The sequence below is a fragment of the Manis pentadactyla genome, chromosome 5 (genome assembly GCF_030020395.1).
Source record: "Manis pentadactyla isolate mManPen7 chromosome 5, mManPen7.hap1, whole genome shotgun sequence".
Lineage (NCBI taxonomy): Eukaryota > Metazoa > Chordata > Mammalia > Pholidota > Manidae > Manis > Manis pentadactyla.
The window spans coordinates 163,295,165-163,317,636 of record NC_080023.1 but is presented as its reverse complement, the minus strand read 5'-3'; the positions used below and the strand labels follow the sequence as shown (position 1 = coordinate 163,317,636).

The following is a 22,472-nucleotide window of genomic DNA, read 5'->3' as shown; positions in this document are numbered from 1 at the left end:
TGTGCTCATTAAACGTAAGTGTAGCCTGATTCAATGTTTTTCTTCCATTTTATTTTCTACCTAGGTGAGAATTTTGTGATTTTTAGTCAGAGTACATAGAACCACTATGTGTTTTCACAACCCATAGTGGATTGTGTAGTTCTGACAGTACTATCACACGTATGATAATTACACTCTAGCTGTTTGCTTTGGGAAGTTGGAATTTTGGCCTCTCCCTCATCATTTTCCACGTTTGTCAATTGACAGACGCTGTAAAGATGAAATCGAAATCAGTATTTCAGCGTTCTCGGCAGATGTTAAAGGGTAACAATAGTTCTTCCTGACCCAGCTTTTTTCTCCACGAGGTGTCAGTGTCGTTGGTGTGTTTTCCATGGTCTTCCAGCTTCATCCCCCATAATTGTTGGGGCAGGGGGCTGGGTAAACAAAAATGGAAGAGAAAGAATGGGATAAAGTTAAAGGAAAAGGCAATAACCAGCACACACCGATGTTAAGAAAATTCTCCCCTTATCCACAAACCCAAAAGCTAACAAGACCACCCTCAAGTAATTGATGAACCACAGGTTTGTGAGAAAGAGACCACTTTCCCACTGAAATAAGGCAGCATGATCCACCCTACAAGTGTAGGGTGTCCTTGGTGTCCTGGGTGTTCTTCACGAGCTGCTATGTGCTCATGTTCTACCCAGTTAGGTTACCTTTAGAAATGACTAATCTTGAACACATGGAGCTCTGTAAGTAGCTGGAAGCTCTGGTCACCAAGCCTGCACCTCCTCCAGCCCTGTCCAAGGCCTGGGGTACCCCTGGTCTCAGACCTGCCAGACACACAGGGCCATGTGTGTTCATATACCTACAGGAGCACAGCAGGAACTTGGCAGCCAGGCTTAAACCATGAGCATCCAGTTGAATGTCTTCTCTTTAAGACCCCATTTCCCACCAGCTAGCTTGTTGCAGCCAATTCCTGACTTGGCTCTCATTAAGGATTGTGACAGCCAATCTGCTTGGACCTGACAGCCAGAGTGAGGGACAGACCAGCACAGAGGTTCCATGTGAGAGTCGTGGGGTGCACGTATATGGCTCCAAGTCCCAGCTCTGGCCCTTATTAGCTACATGACCTTCAGGAAAGGAACAACGTCTCTGACCCTGTTTCTTCACTGGTAAAAAGGGGATAGGAATAGTTTCCACCTTAGGGTTTTTGGATGAAAACTGGCAGTAGACTTGAAAGTCTACCACCGAATTGGTTCCTCATAGGCAGATAGATGTTCTGAAGCTGACTTTGGGCAATTACACAAAAAAGTAGTGTGTTAAACAGATCAGAAGCACTCAAAATCATCAGAAAAGCTAGAGGAGGAGGATCAAGCCTTCCCGGGAATGACAGGAACGACACCACAGCACTGATCTGATAGAGAATATGCCATCACTGCTGCTGCTACTGAGTACCAATTGCTACAATTTGCACTGTGGCCACTTCTACACCTGGAACTCAAGGTTTTATGGGCACTACCACAGCCGCCACATGACAGCACCAGTCCCTTCCTTGAGTCCAAATCTGGCCCAGGTGCATCCCTGAGCCACTTGCCTGGCCCTCACTGCAGAGAAGGCTGCAGAGTCAGTACCTAGCATTTTCAGCTACTGTAAGTGGAAGTAGTTATTACCCTTCACCAAGGCTCATGAAGTAGGAAATTCCCTGAATACAGGAGGGGGTTCAGATGCCAGAGAAACAAACTTACTTAACAAATGTCTAATACCACCCACAACAAAGAAAGATACAGAAAAATAGGAGGATGTTGGGTGATACCCTATGGGCTTCTTATGTCTCTGTCATTTTACACATTGAGATCAAAACCCAAACACCAAGAGGCCCTCTGATAAGAGGTGCTGATTGCCTGTCCACTATTTTCCCCTTCTCCCTTAGTGTCAGAATCCCTATTATTAGGGGTACTGATGTGCCCAGATAATAAGCCACATATCTCAGCTTCTACCACAGGTAGGGGTAAATGGCCAATTAGCAGAAGTCATTGGGTGGGGCTTCTTGGAAAGCTCCATAAAGGTACATTTTGTCCCCTCCCTTCCTCCTTATTTCCTGCCCTTAACACAGAAGCAGTGGCTAGAGCTCCAGCAACCATCTTGTGATATGTGTAGTAATCCTAATACCGGAAGCCATTCACCAAGAATGGCAGAGTAGAAAACAGAAATCCTGAATATCTGATAACCTGTCACATCAGCCCTGGATCATCTAACACCACTCTTCTTTTATATGCTGTAAAAATGTATGTAATCTTATTCAAGCCATTGTTCCTTTGAGACTCCAAATAACAAGTGACAAGCCATTGTTACTTTGATACTAGCCCTGAAGGTAACTCCTTACAGATGCCAGTTGTCTTCGTGCGTTTCACAGATGTTTCTCTAGCAATCCAAGATGGCATCATCATCCGGTGCATAGGAAAATCCCAGGAATGCACTTGAGGCCCCAGAGCTGCTGGCCACAGTGTCGGGAGTGCAGCCAATGGACTTCGACACAGCTTCCTGGGTGAACTCTGGGTCAAAGTGCTTCAAGTCAGCAGGTCCTGCCTGTGAATATAATAAGCCAATGAATGATGAGAAGGGAACAATGAGGTCAGAGCTGTTGAAGGAACCCAGAAGCTCTGACAGGGATGTTAGGCCTCCCCTCTGAGTGCCTCGTGGACACCCATCTCTAGTAACAGTCACTTACCCAGGCATTTACATTAGTCGTTTTACTCCACATGATCCACTAACCACCTTTCAATTCCTCTAACCACCTTTCAATGCCTCTAACCCCCTGGCACCCTGCCTGCTCCACACCACTGCACCAACTCTCGGAGAAGTCCAGTCAACATATACTTACTGGAGGCCTAGCAGGCACTGTTCAGGACACTGGGAATACAAGAGAACAAAATAGAGTTGGTGCCTGCTTTCATGGAGCTTATATGATTCAGGGGGTAGGAGGACTGATAATAAGCATGGACACAAATAAACAGACTTGTTTATTTGTGACAGGGCTGTTTGAGCTGTTTTGGAGGAAGAGCTGTGGGGGAAATTGTAAAACTGGTCACACATTCTCTATTTCCTCTCCAAAGGTGGAGTCTATTTCTCCACCCCTTCATGCGGGTTAGCCACATGACTTGCTTAGGCCACTGGGACATTACCAAATGTGACGCAAGTAGAGGCTTGAGAAATGCACATCGGGAGTTGTTCTTTCTCACTGTACTTGGAAGACTGAGCCACTGTGTGAACCAGCCCAGGTTCGTCTGCTAGAGTACGAGAGGCTGTACAAAGGAGAACTCAGCTGCCCAGCTGCCAGGCAACTGCCAGGCATGTGGGTGAGGCAATTCTAGATCATCAACTGCCAGCTGACCACTGACATGAGAGAGCCATGCACAGACCAGCTGGCCTGGCCCAGGCTAAAAAAAAAAACCCCACCCAACTGACCCATAGAATCATAATGAAGTCAAAAATCCCAGTTTCTGGGTGGCCGGTTACGCAGCAAGAGCTAACTGATACAACCTCTTTGTGGAGGAGGCACAGTCGGGAGAGGACTAGACCACCTGGGGTCTCTGAAGTAAGCAGGTGAGCAGGCGGAAGGGTCTGCAGATCTCCTTTCGGTGGCCAGCCCTAGGCTGTGCAAACAATCAGCCTGGAGCCAGCTGCTCAAAAAGACTGCAGGGCACAGGGATTCAGAGTCCCAAGACGAGAATACGAATCCTGGCCCTGGCCCTTGTTAGCTGTTGGATCTAGACAAGGTAGGTATTTTCTGTTTTTTATAAATGAAGATATTAATTCTAAAGAACCTTATTCAAGGTTCCACAAGTGGTAGGTGGCAGAACCAGGCATCCACCCCCAGGAGGTCTTGAAGTCCATGCATTGCATTCTGTTACCTCCCTGACTAGTATTTTTTACTATTCTGTCATCAGGGTATATGTTCAATATCATCCTCAGGCTCTTTTTTAAATCCCCAGATAAACTTTTCAGATACCTGGACTGAATGTATCCTATCTAACAACTGTTGTCAAGAAGCTGGTGCTCAAAGATATGTTCATGAACAGATAATTTACCAAAGGAAAGATATAAATAGTGAGTTCACTCTGGCAGTGTTGAGGTGTGCAGGCTACTTGGATGGAAGGGGCTTGATACTGTAGGTGGCCAAGAGAGCCTTCAGTGTCCCCCTCCAGTGGGGATCCTCTCATTCATGCTACCACTGCTAATTAACAGTTAAAAACTAACCACCTTTACTGTACGTCAAAGAAATATAAATGAAAACAATACAAGATGCTTTTTTTCACTTAATAAATTTGCAAATTAAACAATAACAGCCACACATGCTGCAGAAATAAGATGCAAATTCTCCAGCAGACACTGCTGGTAGTAAGTAGATTGTCCTCCCTAACACACAGTTATGGCCGTACGAATCAAGAACCTAACAATGTTCACATTCTTTGAACTGGTTATTCCCCGTCTGGAATCCATCTTGAAGAAATAATCAGAACTCTGGGCAAAGAAATAAAGTTTATGTTCATCAGTCCATTATGATAAAGAAAAAAATGAAAATACCCTAACGCTCACCATTAGGAACATGCTTGAATAAACTGTATTACCAGCATAGGGTTGAAATATTATGCAGCCACTTAAAATGATACTTAATATGACTTAGAGAAATAATGACATAGTTTTTAGCAAAAAAAAAAAAAAAGTGGGGAGAGGATATTTCTCTATATGAAGTATGACCTATGTAAAAAACAGAAAAAGACTGGAATGGAACATGCCAACTGTGATATCTCTTGGGTAGTGAGATAATAAGCTTTAAACCTCTTTGTTTCACACACTTTCTTCAGTGAATACATGCCGTTTTTATTAACAGGAAAAAAGCTAAACATGGGGAAAAAATCTTTACGGGGCTTGGCTCTGCCAGGGTGTGCTATGTGACACAGCATTTTTAAAACTGTAAAGGGCTCTGCAATTGGTGCTGAAGATAAAGGAGTGTTGGCGGCAGGGCCCATCACGGAGGATTGAACTGGCAGTCAGGACTTCTGGATTATGGACCCAGTTCTGCCTCTAACTTACTGTGTGGCCTCAGACAAATCATTGAGCCTCTCAGACCCCCAGTTTTTCCAATCTGTAGAAAAAGGGTTGGCCCAGTTACCCTCCAAGCTCCTACCAGCCCTGGGAATCCCGAACCTGGAACCTGGTGACCTCTTACCACGTTTGGGTTGAAGGGTGGAATCAGCCTCTTGTGGTACAAGTCATCCCAGTTTATGGGGCTGAAGAAGACATGGCTCTTTATCTCAAGCTGCAGGAAGAAGGTGCTGATCAGAAGTAGCCCTCCCCATGGCACTCCTCCCCGACTCCCACATGGCCCAGAGCTCCAGCTCTAATTGGCAACTGGCTGTCAAGCCCTAAGACCTTTACTGGGAAAGTAACTTGCACTTCCAGCTGGTTTCCTGGGATAAAGGAGCATTCTTCAACCAGGCCTCGTCCTTCTCATCATCTAGAGTCCAAACCCTTCCCCATAGCATCTTTATTCCATAACTATTTACTAAGCACCGACTCTGTGCCAGCACCATGGGAGGCTTTGGAGGTATGGCAATGGACCAGACAGCAAAACCTACCCTCAGGGTTCCCAGGCGATCTTGGGAAACCACCCTCCCCACTCTGCCTCAATACATTTTTATTCTTCCAGAATACAAACCAGAGAAATAGGCCAAATCAACTCACTAAGGAGGGTTTGGGAAGTACAGCCCCAAGAAAATACGCATGTTCCCAGAGATCCAGAATTTAGGAATCAGCCTTGGGTATGATTCACCACATCTTTCTTAATTCAAACCAGTGTGGGCACCAATTTCTTCCTGTCCCTGCAGACCCTCTCTCTGTGTTCTCAAGGAATGATTCTCCAGCTCCCTATAGCAGAACCCCCAGTTCGTTAAAAAGCTAGATTAAAAAAAAAAGCTAGACCCAAAATATCTCCAGAATACCCAAAAAACTGGCAACACTGGTTCCCTTTAAATTAAGGAACTGGGAGACTGGAGGGACATCTCCCGAATATTTTTTGAATTCTGGTCTATGTGAATGTGTATCTTATTTTTTAAATCATACATATTTTTTAAGATGCAAATTTCCACCTGGAAGGAGGGGACCAGTCTTCATGAAAGCCTTATTCTTTAAGCTGGTCAGGGGTAGGCAGGAAAGTGCCCTAAATGTTACACTCATAGTATCTGCCATATCGGGCTGTTGGTACGAACACTTCAAAAGCACTTACTATCTGCCAGGCACTTGTCTAAGTGCTTTGCATGTATTAATTCATTTGATCTTCATAGCAGCTACAAGTTACAAGCTATTATTATAGATGGGGAAAACTGAGGCTCACAGAGACAAGTTAAGCAATTTGTCCAAGGTCCTGTGACTAGTAAGTGGTGGAGGAGGGATCTGAACCCAGGTAGTCTGTCTCATAGTCCAGGCATCTCAACTACTACACTAGAACAGAAAACAAACTTCTAGGGAGAAATGTCTTCCTTTTATAAATCCAAATTATCTTTTGTTGAGTAAAGAGTTGAACTTGTTAAGGGAATGGACTAACTCATCTCTATATGTGAATTACTCATCTTTATTCATCTATATTCATAGAGAGTGAATTATTCATCTCTATATACTGAGTGTTCAGCCTGGGCACTACAGGGAGGAAGTGCTCAGGTATTTGTGAAGAGCATATCTAGTCCACTCTCTGTACAGAGGCCAGAGGAATTTCTTAAAACTTAAATTGGGTCTCACCACTCCCCTGCTCAAAATAACCTAGAGCTTACCCTCTCCTCCTTGTTCCTGCCGCAGGACTTTTGCACATGCTGTGCTGTGTCTGGGATGCTCCTCCAACTCTCTACGTGACAGGATCCCTCTCCTCCTTCAAGTCTCAGCTTAATTGTCACCTGCTCAGAGAGGACCCCCCTCCCATTATTGTCTATGTCAGCTCATTGTTCATTTCTTTCCTGATACTTGGCACACTCTGTAATAATTGTATAAAATGTTTGTTTATTGTCTGCCTTCCCCAATAAACTTTATAAGGGCAGAGGCCCAGTCTATTGAATCCCTAGCACCTAGCTCAATGCCTGGCATGCAGTAGGTGCTCAGTAAATTTTGTTTGTTGAGGGAAATAACTGTACTGAAAGAAGTAATCAAGCAGCAGCAGGTGTGAATTTCCAGATGAAGGAGCTAGCAGTGTCTGGTTTTTGGGGAGGCTGGATGCATATCTCTGTGCTTCTGAGCTGCTTCTGCAGGAAGCTGAGAGCCCCCATGAGGGGCCTGTGATCTGCTGTCGGGTCACCTACAAAGTCTGTTTTGGAGCCCAGCCGCTGTCTCTGGTCTTTGTGGAGAAGGCCTTGCAGAAGGTCGCAGGCGGCCACTGTCCGGCCCCCAGGGATCTGCAGTGGCTGGTGCAGAATGTTTTCATACATTTGGGACACATCTTGGCTGTAGAAGGGTGGCTGGTGAGAGAGAAAGAGAGAGGCTGGAGAATCACTCATGCCAAAGTTGGCACAGGTCTCAGGGAGACTTGGAATGAAATTGGGTAGCTAGAAGGATTTAGCCAGACCTCTGTCTTGTGCAATGACTCACATGGCAGATTGGAGAGAGACAGACACCTCTGGGCTTCCAGCATGGGGGAGAAGGCTGCTGGAAAGGCTGAGAAATCTCTCCCCACCTGTGTGAGGCTCCCAGGAACATCCCCTATACCTCTTCTCTTAATCCAGCTTGTGCACCGACTTTGCACTTTGTAAAGTTAATACTTCCCCCTTTGTCATTCCATCCCAGCCTTACAACCATCCTTTGGGATGGATCATAATTGTTCAGATGAGAAGACAAGGCTCAGAGAGATGAAGCCACATGGCTGGGAAGACAGCCAGGCCCCAGCTTGTACCCAAAGCCCATTTCCTCCTGATGCTCTTCCCACTCCTCTGCCAGCTCTTCCTTCTCTTGGCTCCACAGAGCCTGTTCTTGCATATCCACCAAACTATGTTGGTGATGCCACCTGGGTAAAGCCTACCTTGGGGTGAATCTACACATGACTCCATTGAAGCAGGAAGCCTAGGATTGGGTTCCACAACCTACCAGCATGTGTCCTTGCTTGGCCTCAGTTTCCCTATCAGCAAAATAAAGACAACTCATTTCTTGCAGTTCCAGTCTCCAAAGACTGTTTTAACACATCAAAGGAGTAAAAAATGAGACTGTAAAGTGCTGAACTAACATTATCAAAAAATACAACCCTTGTATTCACTTTGGCATCAGCTTTTTAAATTTGGAGTGGAGATATGGCTCATTCAGTTCCTTGAGAAGCCTGAGCAGGTCACATAAGGGAGACATCCACCCCATCTCCCCAGGGTCAGATATCCCTTGCAGACAGTGACACCCCACTCACCAGGCCTTGCAACATCTCATAGAGAACTGCACCCAAGCACCACCAGTCCACTGCCCGATCATAAGGCTCTTTACGAAGCACTTCTGGAGCCAAGTACTGTTGAGGGTAAACACACTTATCTGAAAGGCACTCAACCTCTGTCTCCCCATTCGTAAACAAAGCACTTGTAGGAAAAGATCACCAGAGATCGAGCCTGCTGTGATATTCACATGGCTGTGCATATGTTCATTCAGCATCCATTCACTAAAGACCTGCTTTGTGCAAGGCCCTGTGCCAATGTGCTGGGGACATAGAGGAAATCAGGCAAGACTGCCCTGCACAGTTGTATATGTTGTGCACCACACAAAAGTACCAGTCAAAGGGGTAAAGTGGGCTGCTGTGATCAATTCGCCAAGTCATAACCCTAGTAAAGGGCTATATATGGCAATTTTATTTGTATTTAAAGAAGTAATTTTTTCTAATTAGTCTGCCCGGAGAGGGTGACTTTACCTAATTTGCACAAAAGCATCCAATCAGTGTCCTAGGAATAGGAAAGCCGTGGGAGTACTCAGTGCAGTGGGGAGACCAACAGGTAAAGTGCAAGTAAACGTGGCACGTAGTTGTACTGGAAACAGTAACAGAGAGATGCATGGGAGTCAGGAAAAAGGGGGTGACCCTTGAGTTCATATTGACAGATGAATGCATGCCGTGTATGAGTGCCTCGCACAAAGAGAAAACTTGAGGCAGGTCTTGCTTTCTGCCAAACCCCAGGGCTTGATGACCTCTTAACCAGGTGTCTCTACTAGTGAGGAAAGGGGTCTCAGCAACAGACAAAGCCACTTTGAGGGGCTCTGTGGGCCTGGGGAAGGGCAGGGAGTTACAGAGACCTGAGCCCTACTTGGTCTATCACAGGTAGGTCATTTATCCTCCCAGAACCTTCGTTTCCTCATCCATATAATGCGGCTGCAGAATCCTTCCCTGGGTGCTATTTTAAGGATATGTGCTCAAGTGTATGTGATCTAATATTTGTGAGGCCCTTGAACAATGGGAGCAATTGTGGTCACGTTTGTCTGTGCTCTCTGGTACCATGGCAGTGGCTAAGGCATGGAAGAGATGAGCTGTTGGGGAGACGTGTCTCCTATAAAAGCCAGGGTGCCATAAGCCCTGTTCTCTGCTCCTGGCAATGGCCAAGGAAGGGATGACCAGCCTGCCAGCCTTTGGGAAGCCAGCTCTGCCATACACACACACGGACAATGGCTCCTGCTCAGAGAGGTCACCTGTCCATCAGCTACTCTAAAACCAAACTGAGGAGTCCCAGCTGAAATCTGGGACCCAGGTTTTCAAACATATGAGGAAAAATAGAGCAGCTAAAGTCCTGTCTCATGCTGGGTCAGGAGGAACTCCCCAGCCCGGCAGCCTCAGCTCCCTGCCTCCCAGCCAGACATCTGTCCAAGCAACGGGAACTCTTTCAGTTCCAAGGTCCAGGGGTCAACACTGGTGGAAATTCAAGGAAAGGTTTTACCCCAAAGCTGCAGGGAGGCCTTGGCAGGACAGACAGACATGTATGAATTATTGCTGAGGCACACAAATTTTTACATTCTAGGCTCCTAGCGGCAGGAAGAAGGAGGTACACCAGTGTCAGGCCCTCCTGTTGCACGTGGATTTTACCGTGCACGGTGGTGCTGTCCAGTACAACAGCCACTAGCCACATGTGGCTACCAAACACTTGAAATGTGGCTGATCTGAGCACAGGTGGACCGTCAGTGTAAAATACACTCTGGATTTCAAAGACTTAGAAAAGAAGAATCAAATATCTCAACAATTTTACATTGATTGTATGTATATTGAAATGACAATATTTGTAATATACTGGGTTAATTAAAATATATCACTGAAATTCATTTCACCTGTTTCTTTTTACATTTTAAATGTGGCTGCTGGAAAATTTTAATTTGTGTATACAGTTTGCATGTCTATTTCTATTTCTATTAGACAGCATTGCTATGGAGCTTTACCAGCAGCTGGTTGGGTTCCAGCAGCACCTAGAGCTGGTGCCCCCATTACACAGATGAGGAAACTGAGGCTGCTCGCACAACCAGCTGAGGAGAAGTGCTTGGATGGAAGGAATGAGTCAGGAGCTGCAGCCTCAACCACTCATGGCCTGACCTCTCCTAGGAGGCTTTAGCTTACCTCTGGAGTGCCACAGAACGTGGATGTGGTCTCCTCAGCTTCTACACCTTCCTTGCAGAGACCAAAATCCGTCAGCACCACGTGTCCCTGCAAAGAGGGAAGGCAGGGTTGGGAGGGTGGTCTAAGCTAAAGGTATGGCCAGGGCTAAACCCAAAGCCCAGGTGCCACACCACAGGGCAGGGCTGTGGGGTCTGATGCCCCTGGCACAGACTGGAGGCTCCAATCAGTGACCCAGGGTTTCTAGACTGGATGCCAGGAGCAGCTCAGGGGAGGAAGTGGGAAAATGATACTCCCCTGTCTGCTCCCAGTTCACTGGACTCAAACCCATGCCCTACAACAGTGGCAGCTCCAGAATGTCCCTACTGGAGGCGCCTGGTGCAGCAGCTGGGCAAGAGAGAGAGGGTGGCTGGTGGAGTCATGGAATGAGTGGATACTGCGTGAGGTTCTCCCCAGATGCCATGCCCTTTAGGGGCTCTCATGCCCATCGCCCCCGTGCTGCGATACTGACTTCACCCAAAGTTACGCCCCTTCCCAAGGGGAAACCCACACCCAATGACTGGTCAAGGCAGGAGCACAAACGCCCAGCCTCATTGCCCCAGTTTGCAACAGTTCTAAAGAGCCATCCCAGCTCAGGCCCTCCTCACCCCTATAAATGCTCAGCCAAGGTCTCACTTGCAACCATAATCCAGGCAAACTTCCTCCTCTGCCCAGTCCTGCTTCCTCACCCCTTAAAGGTGGATTTCTTGAGAGAGTTCCCCCATAACCTTCTGCACCAACACCCCATCTCAGTGTCTATTTCCAAGGAACCCAGTTTAAGACATGGAGGGACTACAAAATCCACAAGCCTCCACCCAGCTCCACACCCCCCACCACCAGACCTTGTATATACACAAGGGTGCATATGTATACATGTACACATGGTCTCATGTACATAGAATGCACATTTACATGTGTGTCATATGCATAGGTACACATGCACACACATACCTGATGCATCCCTACCTGTATGCATGCATGTGCAAGGCATGCACACACATGCACATACTTTCATGGGCCACAGCACATGTGTGCAGCTACACACACACACACACACACACACACACACACACACACACACACACACACTAACCTGGCAGTCCAAAAGAATGTTTTCTGGTTTCAGGTCCCTGCAGAAAATGAGAGAAAGAGAGCTGTGATGTCTTAGCCACTTAGAGAGGACACTTGGGGGACCTGGGTCCTCTTAGGAGGACTGTACATGGAGGCTCACAGAGGTGTAGAGGGAGAGCCCAAGGGGAGTGGGCACTTGGTCCTAGCAAGGAGGAGGTTCCTGCCCTACCCCTGCTGCTGGGCCCGCCCCCTCAGACAAAGGACCAAGTGCACTGGCATTTCATTACACAACTGCAGGCAGGCCTCACCTGTAAATGATATTGAGGGAGTGCAGGTAGCCAATGGCGCTGGCCACCTCGGCGGCGTAGAACCGGGCCCGGGGCTCCAGGAACCGGCGCTCCCGCTGCAGGTGGAAGAAGAGCTGGAGGGGAAGGAGGCATGTGAGTGGGTTTCAGGGGGCTCCAGCTCCTGGAGTGCCGGTCGGGAGACAGCTGGCCATGTCATCCCTCTGAGCTGCAATGCACTCAGATGACAAAGGCATGCTGGTCCCCACCCGACCGAGCAGTTGTCAGTGTCCAAAGGGTCATCGGGAAGATTAACTACCATGGACTGAGCACCTATGGTGTTCCAGGCTACAAGCCAGACCCTTTCACCCTCTTATCTCATTTAACCCTCATGATTACCTTCAAGGTATCAAATATGGTACCAGTTTCATGTAAGAGAGAACTGAGAGCAGTCAGAGCAGTCAAGTGACTTGCCCAAGGTCATGTAGGTCATAATTGGCAGAGCTGTGATTTGATGTATTTTTCCTCCAGGCGATAAGATTATGGCTGTCAAACTGAGCCCAGGTTAGACTTGCTCGTAGGCCAATGGCTTTGGTCTATTTTGATTATCGGGAGAGCCCTTTACTTCCACCAGGAGACTTAGGAATGAAGGACAAAAATTCCCCTCTTAGGATCAAGCATGAGGTCACACAGATCGTCTGGGGTCACTGAGGGGGAACCCACTAAATTTTGCCATATTTCCCAGAGAGACACAGTGAAGTCCAGGAGGGATCCCAGCTTATTCCAGCTGTGCATCTGGGTCACTGGTGGCCTCAGGCCTCCATTTACCATGGTGACCTATGACTCCCACCCAGTGAGGTAAAACGGGGGTATTAAAATCTCAACCACAGAGCTCCTCTAACACTGACCTTTCCCAGCTCCACTGAAGTGCCTCTGGGCAGCTTTGTGTGGGGAAGTCAAGAAATGATTATGGCTGGGAGTCAGACCTGCATTCAGATCCTAGCTCTGCCAGGTCTGGGTTGTGTGGCCTTGAGCAGGTGAGTTACCTCCCGGGCCTTGGTTTCTTCAGCTACAAAATGGGTGTGTGGTAAGGATGAGGTGAGATGATTCCAGAACCTGGAACACCCTGTGCACTCAGGATGGATAGCACTCAGTTAAGAGCCTGCCCTGGGCACCTCCCTGGGGACACCCCATCTCCCTACCTCTCCCCCGTTGACATAGTCGAGCACAAAGTAGAGCTTCTCGGGCGTCTGGAAGGAGTAGCGCAGGCCCACAAGGAAGGGGTGCCGCACGTTCTTCAGGAGCACGCTGCGCTCTGCCATGATGTGGCTCTGCTGTGGAGTCATACAGACAGGAGCCCATGTCACAACCTGCCACAGCCCCTTTTACCTTGGCACAGCCCCCATGTCCTGGCTGGTGGGGTTGAGCTGCCCAGGACCTTCTCATGCCCCTGCTCAACCCACTGTGGCTCCTTATTGCCCTCAGAGGCAGGCCCAGGTTCCTTGCCTAGCGGTCAGGACTCTGCATGGTCAGCCTCATCCCCAGTCGGTCCATGTGGGTGCAGCTCCAGCCCCTGGACCAGAATCCCCTGCCCTCCCCCAGCAGGGGATAAGCAAAGCATATATGATTCCTGCATAAATGAGTCAACAGTCATGCCTTTGTTCATGCTGTTTCTCCTGCCTGGACACGTGCTTTCCAGCCCATCAGAATCCTAACTTCAAGGACAGCTGCAAGGCCACCTCTCTCATAAAGACCTCCTTCACCCACCCCTACAATGTCCTTGTTAACATTAATTCCCTCTCCTAAATCCTCTAATTCGGTAATCAACCCTGTCTCAGGGACTGCTCTCTTTCTCTCTCTCTCTCTCTCTCAGGGGCTGGAGTTAAAGAGACTCAAGTCAGCCGAAGCATCTAGAACTCCAAGATGGCTGTAGCTCGAAGGGCCTTTGGAGAGCACAAAGTGTGACCCTACCCCCGACATCATCTAGGTGCAAAGGGGAGGACTTGTCCTCCGTGGAGCCCTGATTTTCCCAAGGGAAGGCAGACGGCCTGGGACTGGATCCTCCTGAAGGCCCTATGGGTGAGGCTGTTGACCTTTCCTTGAGATGGGCAGCATCCTGGGTACCATCTGACCACCACTGAATCCAGCCCATGGACCCTCAGAGTTAGGACCCATCTTGAGAAGCCACCCTAAGCTCGGGGTTTAGAAGCAGGAGAGGAAATGCCTGTGCCCACGCCTTGGTACCTCTTTCTTCTTTAAGATGGGCTTTTTCTGGAGCACCTTCACTGCATAGAATGTCCCGTCAGACTTGCTCTTGGCCAGTAGGACCTGAGCAGAAGCACAAATGCACGGCCCCCATGGGTGACTCCTCCAAGCTTTGGATTTCTCGATGGCCCCCAGCTCTGGCCCAGAGTCCATGATTCTGCAGGCTGTGAGCTCCCTCTTCGCACATGCAAGGGACAGGCGGAGGGTGGAGGAGGCTGGAGAAGGGGAGACCCAGGCCTCCCACCCTCACAACACCACTCACCTTCCCGTAGCTCCCTTTGCCAATGACTTTGAGGAAGTCAAAGTCAGTGGGCCGGGCACTGGGGGGAAGAGGGAAGAACATGGGTCAGCATTTGTGCCTGAGAGCAAACCTAGACTTCTTTTTAATTTTGAAGCTGGGGAAGACAGGATGCTTTCCAGGGCCAAGCCTCCTCACCACGTTCTCCCAGCCAAGAGGGGGCTTGGGTGACTGGCCCCTGCCTCTGAGGATCTCACAGTCAAGTTAATGACAGGCAAGGTGGGGAGCAAACCAGACAGAACTGCACAGGAGGCAAGGATCTGGCCCCCAAAGCCTGAGAAGGGCCCACAGGGTGGGGAGCTGCTAACAATGCAGGCAGTGGGCCTTCCAGGCACAGGGCTCAGCATGGGCAAAAGCTGGGGAATTAGAGGGAGATAAACCTGGTGGACGCTCCTGGGCCCAGACAGCAGAGGGCCTTGATGCTAGACCAGAGAACTTGGATTTTATTCTCAAGGTGAGGGGAGCCAGGTATGAGGGCAGCCAGGCCGGAAAGTTGCTTGAGAGACCAGAACTCACTTTGGGTTGGCTGAAGGCCCCAGGTTGATGTTTCCATTGGCCCTTGAGGGCTAAAGACATTGACAGAAAGAGGTGATTAAGATCAGCAGGTCCCTATTCCTGGGCCTGCTCCCTTTCCCCTGGCCGGGGCCCTGCTGCCACTCCAATATCTCTACTAGCCTGCCTGCTTTCCATCCATCCACCAACTCACCCACCGCTCATCTCACCTGCTTCTCCCAACAGCCTTGGGAGGCTGCCTGCTGTTGTGTCAGTTCTGAGGGTAAGGACCTCAAGGCCCAGAGAAAAGCTGTTCAGAGCCTTGCAGGCAACCCTGCTGGCATTGCTCAGGTGTCCTCAAGGCCAATCCCATGATTTTTCCACCCCATTTACTTCTTGAAGCCTGTGCCCAACTCTCTTCTCTCCCTGCAAATGGCGTGTTTCTGTGAGCTCACAGTGACTCCTGTCAGCCCTCAGTCTTGTTTTGGGACAACCCATCAGGCTGGTGGCACTTCCACAGATTTCCTCAGCCTGGTGCAGGGTGGGGGAACCACGATCCACTCACCTGCAGACTGGGGGTCCCAGCGGGAATAGGCTCCATCCTGTAACAGTGATCAGATGGGCTCTGGGGCACAAGGAGAAGCAGGCATGAGAGCTGTTGTTGGGGAATTAGTGTCACCCGTCTATGGCCTTAGGCGCTGCTGCCCTCTCCACCCCTCCCCAAACCCATGCACCTGCCTTCCCTGAGTGTCTCCTACCTGAGGCCAGCAGCCCTGCATGGGACAAGAAATGACATCCCCTGGACCCAGCCTTGCTAATCAGACATCTCAGAAGGGAGAGAGGGAGGATGGCCAGGTGTGACCCCTTCCAGGCTGTGTCTTTTTGAGGGTTGGGGAGGGTCAGGGCAGCAAGATTGCTGAGAGCCAGGGCAGCTCCAGGAGTCCAGGATGGCCAGGACTGGAAGCGTCCTTGAAGAGCATAACAATCCTCCCCCTCATTCCACAGGTGCGGAGCCTAAGGCCTAGTAAGGGACTTGCCTAGGGTCATGCAGCTTGAGGAGGAGGCTGGTCTCCCCAAGCTCTCACACAAGCATGTTGCAACCCTGAATGCTCATGGACAGCCTGGTCTGGCTCTGTGTGGACTATTACCTCCTGTCCACAAGACTTGTGCCTAATGCCCCTGGAATGGCAGCTGCCCTGTGGGCCTTGGACCAGAGCCATGGAGATACCCAAGATGGGCTGGTGTCTATTTGAGATTAGACAGTGAAGAGTGTGTCTAGCTGGTCTATGCAGCCAGGAGCACAGCGCCTTCCCTGCCCCCAGTCTGCAGGGTGGAGGAGGTTGGCACGTCTAAGCCCTGGCTCAGGGTGCCAGGGCCCCACAGACCACCGCTGCTTGGAAGTTCAAGGCCAAGAGCTGAGATCTCACCAGAGAACCCAGCTGCTTGCAGGGCTGTGATTGCCGGCTACTGTGTGTTCGAAGACCACAGCCTTGACCCACTGTGGGGCCTGGGCTTCAGCCCGACCTCTCTGGGCAGGGACCACCCATGTTTACCAGGGAGGTCATAGAGCAACCACCCATGGCCTTCTTGGGAGCTGAGAAGTGAGCCCTGGGAAAGAAAGGGAATCCTCCACCCTAGGCTGCTCTGAGAGACTCAGCTCTGTGGATTCCTGAGAGGGGGGAGCTGCAGAACTGGCCTGATAGGGAGCGCAGCCTGGCATCAAAGCCTCACGGTCTGTGCTCCCCCAGATAGCCAGTATTGCTGCCACACGCTTTCCTAGGCTGATCCTAATGGCCCCTCTGCCAGGCCCTGGCCCCCCTGCCCCCACATACCTGTGCAGCTTGAGAAGAGGCTGCAGAGCGAACCAGTAGTTGCAGCCAGAGGACGGGCACTGGACAAGAGAGCCTCTCTCTGTTCTCCCAACAAGGGCTGAAGTGTCTGTGCCTGGCGCCAGCCCGGCCCCAGCACCCAGCTAGCTCCCCAGCTCAGAACTGTCTGCAGCGCAGCGCAGCAGCGAGGGGGCTACTGATGTCATGCGAGACCCAGCAGGGCTTAGGATGGGACTAGTGACCTCTGTTCCTTCGGGGACATCGCCTCCCCTTGGGGGGTGGGCAACAGCTGCAGAAATGCCCTGCAGATGATTGGGGCTTGTTAGAATGTGTGTGAGTGTGTGAGGCAGGCTGTGTGTGCTGTGTGTGTGTGTGTGTGTGTGGGTGCAGGTGTTTTTTGCATAGATGTGCTTCCATGTGTCATCTGTCTGGTGTATTGGTGTGTCCCTGTATATCAAGGAATTTTGTGTCAGTGTGTGAGCCTATGTGTGGATGGCTGCATGTGCTCTACTTATTAGTGTCCATCAGTGTGATGACATGTATGTAATTTTGTCAGTGTGTCTTTATCTGTGACTGTGCGTTCTCACTGTGTGTGTGTGTAGATGTGCTTCAGGGAGTCACCGTGTATGGGCGGACATGCCAGTGTGTATCTTTATCTATGTGAATGTGTGGTGTGTGTGCGCCAGTGAATGTACTCTGCAGATGAGCATGGGTGTCTATTAATAAGCATGTGTGACAATGTAACCACATGTGTGTGTATATATATACATATATATATACAGGTCATTCTGTGTTTGTGTTCATACCAGTGTATATCAGTAAATTTCTCTGTGTGTGTGTGTGTTTAGGGTTGCTTGTCTATAAGAAGAAATATTCCCTGGGGCCTCCCCCAGCCTGGTGTAGACCACTTTGGGCTGAGGATGAGGTTCCAAAGATCTCAACCGTGGCAGCTGAGAGCACTTGGTCTGCAGATGTTCAGAGCCCAGGGGTCTGACTCGGTCCAGCTGGCCTTGTTCTTTGGCTGCTGAGCACTTGGCCCTTTGGGCCTTTCCATGCTGTCCCCTCCGGGGCTCTGGCCCCTGTCTCCAGGCAGGACTGGTTGGCCTACAGACCTGGGGCTGTGTAAGAGACAGGAAGCATGGTCCTGGCTGGCACCCTGGTTCACAAAGCCCTTGCTGCCTGGTGTGATAATTAGGTACTCACAGTGTCCCTTCTGCTCCCTGCAAGCTCATGAGGGGTGTTGTGGAGACAGCTCCCACCCCTCTGGAACTTTGTGTGCCATACCCAGATCTCTGCAATTCACCATAGTGGAGGGATCCATGGGACTGGGGTCAAGGGAATTGGTGAGGGAGGGACCTGGGCCCTGTGACCCAGGGAGTTCTCCATGGGCTTTGAAGCCCAGGGACTTTGGGATGTCAGAAAGGAAAACCCAAGTGAACAATATCAGAGCCTTTCATCTTTCAACAAAATAGAAATGTTGAACCAACACACAGATGGGCAGGATGTCATGTTGACAAAACACATACCCAGAACAAGGGTATTTCTTTTCAATAACAAGACCTTGATGGGGCCTTCATTCAGCAGCTCTGTCTAGAACAGGAAAATAGTAGTGATGATGATGATGATGATGATAATAATAATAACAACAACCTCAATGTCCCCTGCCTGGAATAGCTGCACCTCTCGACCTCACATTCCTCTCCAGATACTGTTCCACTCACTGTTCCCCTTTCAGTTAAACTCCTTGGGAGAGCTGTCTGGACTCAGTCTCCGCTCCTTTCCCTGTACTCTCTTGTACCCATTCCAAAGAGGCTTTCATACCAAATCTCCCCGAAAACAGCGGCCAGTGACCCCTGTGCGCCAAGCCAGTGAGGAACTCCTCGTCCTCGTCTCTCTCAGCTTTTCTGAGGATTTGTTGCAGCTGCTTTTCCCACTCAGCTGCAGCAGCCACTGGCTTCCCTTCTCCCTCACTAACTGCTCTTTCTCTGTCTGGGTTCTCCTCCTCTTTTCATCCTTGAACTCTGACCTGCTGCAGGGCTCAGTTCTCTATCCTCTATCTTTACTTGCTCCTCAGCACAGTAGTTTATGGAGTCAAGCACCAACGCTACTTGACAATTCCCAGACTTGTCTCTCTAGTTCTGACTTTCTCCTGCACCCTGGATTTATATACCAGTTTCCTCGACAATTCACTAGTTCGAAGTCTAGAGGCACATCACTCTTACCATGTCCAAACAAAAGTCTTGACTACATTCCTTCCCCTCTGCCCCAGCCTGCCCTCCCCCAGTCTTCCATCTCAGTAATGGCACCCCCATCTACTCAAAAGTTCAAGCCAGCAGCTTGCGATTCATTATAGAAACCTCATACCCTCACCCTACTTGTAATAAAATCCCTTTAGACTCCATCTTCAAAATACATCCAGTACCAACTGCTGTGACCACTCAGCCTGAGCCACCATCATCACGTGTATGGATTATTGCAATAGCTTACCTACTGTCTCCCTATTTCTATCTTTACCCTCTACAGTCTTTCCCCACCAGAAGCCAGAGTGACTCTTAAAATGTATCAGATCATGTGACTTTGTTGCTCAAAAACTCCAGTTGCTTCCCATCACACCCAGGATCAAAATCCGAAGCCTTTATCGTGGTCTACGAGATGCCGTAGCACCTGGCTCCTGTCTCCATCTCCACCTTGGTCTCCACGCTCTCCCTTATTACACTCCAGCCTCTCTGGCTTTCTTGCTGTTCCTCAAACACACAGAGCGGCCCTCTGGCCTCTTCTACTTTCTTTTCCATCTGCTTCAAATGCTCTTCCCTCAGACATCTGCATGTCTGACCTGCCTTCTGCATCACAGAGGTCTCTGCTCAAATGTCACCTGTCAGAGAGGCTTTTTCTGATTACAGGTGACTGATTGTCCCAGACTTGGGGCTTTTCTGGGATGTGGGAATTTCAATGCTAAAACCAGTGCATTCCTGGGCCACCCAGGATGCTTGGCTATTCTACAATACCAGTTCACACATTCTCTATCCACTTTTCTGCATTCCCTGTCCATTTTTTTCTGTTTTATATTTTACTGTTATACTTATCACACTCTGACACTTTATCTTGTGATTCTTTGTTTATTTCCCATCTCAAACCAGTGCATCAGCTCCACAGGACAAAGTCTTTTGTTGTTCACTGTTGAATTCCCAGCAGGTAGAACAGGGCCTGGAATGTGGTCTGTGCTCAGTACATACTTGACTAATGAATCAACGAATGATTTGATAAGATATAGTATACATAAAATGGAAAATTACCCAATGAAAAAACAATATACAAGCCTGTGTAAATTACAACAGGAATATATATATGTGAAACAATGTCAGGCAAAGAAGCAGGTTTAAAAATGGCAGGTGTGCCACAGGTACCTTCTTTAAAAAGAAAATAAAGACATGCACACACATGTACATTTGTGTATAGGCACCAAAAAATGGCTGGAGGGCCATGACCCAAGGTGACAGTGGGTTAGGTCATTTTTATCTTGTACCACTGTGCAAAATTTCTCAAGGTATTGCTGTTCACTCCATACTTAGGTACTGGGTCCTGGTGGGACTTTGACGTCCTCATAGCCCACCTCCACACTCCCCCATCACCTTGACTGACTCCCACACGTGAGCAGCTCTCTGATGCTAAGGTTTATTTCTCTCCTATACCACTGTCTTTTGTTTTTTTATCTGGCCAGAAGCCAGGCATCAATTCCTTATCCTGTCTCTTCAGACCTGCAAACTCCCAGGGGGTGGTCTGAGCCCCTGCCTGAACCCTCATGCCTACTTTTCCCTCTAACCTGCCCCAGCCTAGACTTGCACTCCTCTGTCCCATCACTACATGAACCTGCTCATGTCTTCCTGGCCCTGCTGAATGCACTGGGGGTGGGGGTTAGTTCCCTCTCCTTGGAAGACTTCCCCGGCCAGTAGGTCTGCTCAGATAACCATGCATCAGTCCTCATTTGCCTTCTACCCCCTTGCCAGCCCACCCCCTACCCTATAAACTCTTGCTCCTTTCTTTGTGCCCACCTGTTATTACACCTGATTTCACTCTACTTTATTCATTTACACGCCTGCCAGCCGTGATGGGCATGCCCATGACACACAGATGACAGTGCTTTCCAAGTGCCAGCTTAATCTTCGTTTGTTCCCACAGCACCCTGAGTTAGGCACGACCATCACCCCTGTTCTAAGGAGGAGGAAAGTGAGTATAGAGAGGTGAGGTGATCCAGATACCTAACTAGCAAATGATAGCACTGGGATTTGAATTCAGGCAACCTTACTCCAAAGCCCATGGCCTGGAGTTCAGGAACAGGTTAGGAATTTAGAAAAGAGGGGATGAAGTTAGTGGGAAGGAAGTGAGGGTGTACATTGGTTAGCTAGGAAAGAAGGAAATTCAGAGGCAGGGAGTCAGTTGGAAGGGAAGGAAAGGAGGGAGAAAGGAAAAAGGCAGGAAGTGAGGGAGGGGAGAGAGGAAGAGTTAGGCAGGAACAAGGAAGGAAGGTATTGGGAGAGTGTTAGGAAGGAAAGGAAGGAAGGAGGTAGTTGGGAAGAAAGTTAGCTAGGTAACTAGGTAGTCAGTTTGGTAGACCAGAAGGCCAACAGGCAGGTGTCCTGCCCTTGGCTGAGCCTCTCACCTTAAAACTCTGGGTCCCAGGTCAGGTCCTGGGGAGCAGCCCCGAGCATGGCTCTGCCCTCCTGTTGCTCTGCATGGTCCCTCTGACCTGATCCAACCTGACTCACAGGACGACCTTCCCAGGCAGGAGCAACCTGTCACCCACTCGCTCAGGCGGGCTCCCAGACCAGCTGGGAGCTGGCTGCAAGGCCTTCAGGTTACTAATTAACTGCTGGACCTGAATCACGATGCTGTGTGTGCCCACTGGCTTTTAGATGGGCCCCGCCCAGGAGGCCCTCTGAACTTTCATGAGCTATTGCATAACTTCAGTTGTGTGACCTTGGGCAAGTGCCTTCAGCTCCTGGAGTCTCATGTGAATTGCTGACGATGGCAGGTGTCCTGCCTCACAGGGAGAATCTCAGATTCCTTTCAACACTGTCACTTTCCATTCTCCAAAATCTCAGCTCTGCCCCCCAGGTCCTGACTCTTGCTGACTCTCCCACATAGCCTTGCCCGGTTCCATCAGCTGAATCACTTCCCCTTTTCTGTTAGAATCTGGAGAACTGACCAGCAAAAGGGCTTTCTCACAACTCTCCCCTCCACTCTTTCCCTGCTAGGGACCACGAACTTCTGTGATTAGCCCTTTCGTGGACACTTCCAGGGATGGACAGTGCATTCCCTCCTGAGTCGGCCTCATCGCCTGACATCTCTGCCACTCTCGTGTTCTGAGCCAAAGCTTGCCACCCAGAGCTCACCTGCTCTGGCCCTGCCTGGGCACCATCCCGAGAGATGAAGAGCTGCTGAGCTGAGACCTGTGCCCCACTCCGCGCTTCAGACACCTGAGGCTTGGGAGCCAGGGCTCTGCTCTCACCAGCTTGTGCAGAAGGAAGGTTTTCTCCCGGTTGATCTGAAGCTGCCCAAACCGAGGGTTCTAACTGAGGGCAGGGGCAGGGCCTGGCCTACGGGACGGGTGAGAAAAGCTC

At 49.6% G+C, this 22,472-nt stretch overlaps 1 protein-coding gene across 4 annotated transcripts; it reads right to left on the bottom strand.

Moving 5' to 3' along the window:
• Positions 1-29: 29 nt before the first annotated feature.
• On the bottom strand, positions 30-22,186 carry SGK2 (serum/glucocorticoid regulated kinase 2). 4 transcript variants are annotated; one of them, XM_057503007.1, is made up of 15 exons: positions 21,512-21,867; positions 18,381-18,444; positions 15,591-15,650; positions 15,050-15,099; positions 14,498-14,555; positions 14,215-14,298; positions 13,173-13,304; positions 11,995-12,107; positions 11,709-11,745; positions 10,580-10,666; positions 8,411-8,506; positions 7,326-7,481; positions 5,210-5,299; positions 2,363-2,565; positions 30-413 (listed from the first exon to the last, which is right to left on the bottom strand). In XM_057503007.1, exons 3-14 carry the CDS (start codon positions 15,624-15,626, stop codon positions 2,401-2,403), a joined length of 1,104 nt encoding a protein of 367 aa, XP_057358990.1. In that variant the 5' UTR covers positions 15,627-15,650; positions 18,381-18,444; positions 21,512-21,867; the 3' UTR covers positions 30-413; positions 2,363-2,400. The 4 variants fall into 4 exon arrangements, with proteins under 4 accessions (XP_057358990.1, XP_036758125.1, XP_036758124.1 ...); XM_036902230.2 differs by lacking the exon at positions 18,381-18,444 and adding an exon at positions 16,858-17,156; XM_036902229.2 differs by lacking the exon at positions 18,381-18,444 and having other exon boundaries at positions 21,512-21,864.
• Between the last annotated feature and the right edge of the window lie 286 nt (positions 22,187-22,472).

Bases quoted from the DNA above. Each gene is read 5' to 3' on its own strand.
- SGK2 (XM_057503007.1), bottom strand. From the start codon at position 15,626: ATGGAGCCTATTCCCGCTGGGACCCCCAGTCTGCAG. The intron at 15,100-15,590 runs GTGAGTGGATCG...CAATGTCTTTAG, and splicing joins CTGGGACCCCCAGTCTGCAG to CCCTCAAGGGCCAATGGAAA. The intron at 2,566-5,209 runs GTAAGAGGTCAC...TTATATTCACAG, and splicing joins CACCCTTCAACCCAAACGTG to GCAGGACCTGCTGACTTGAA.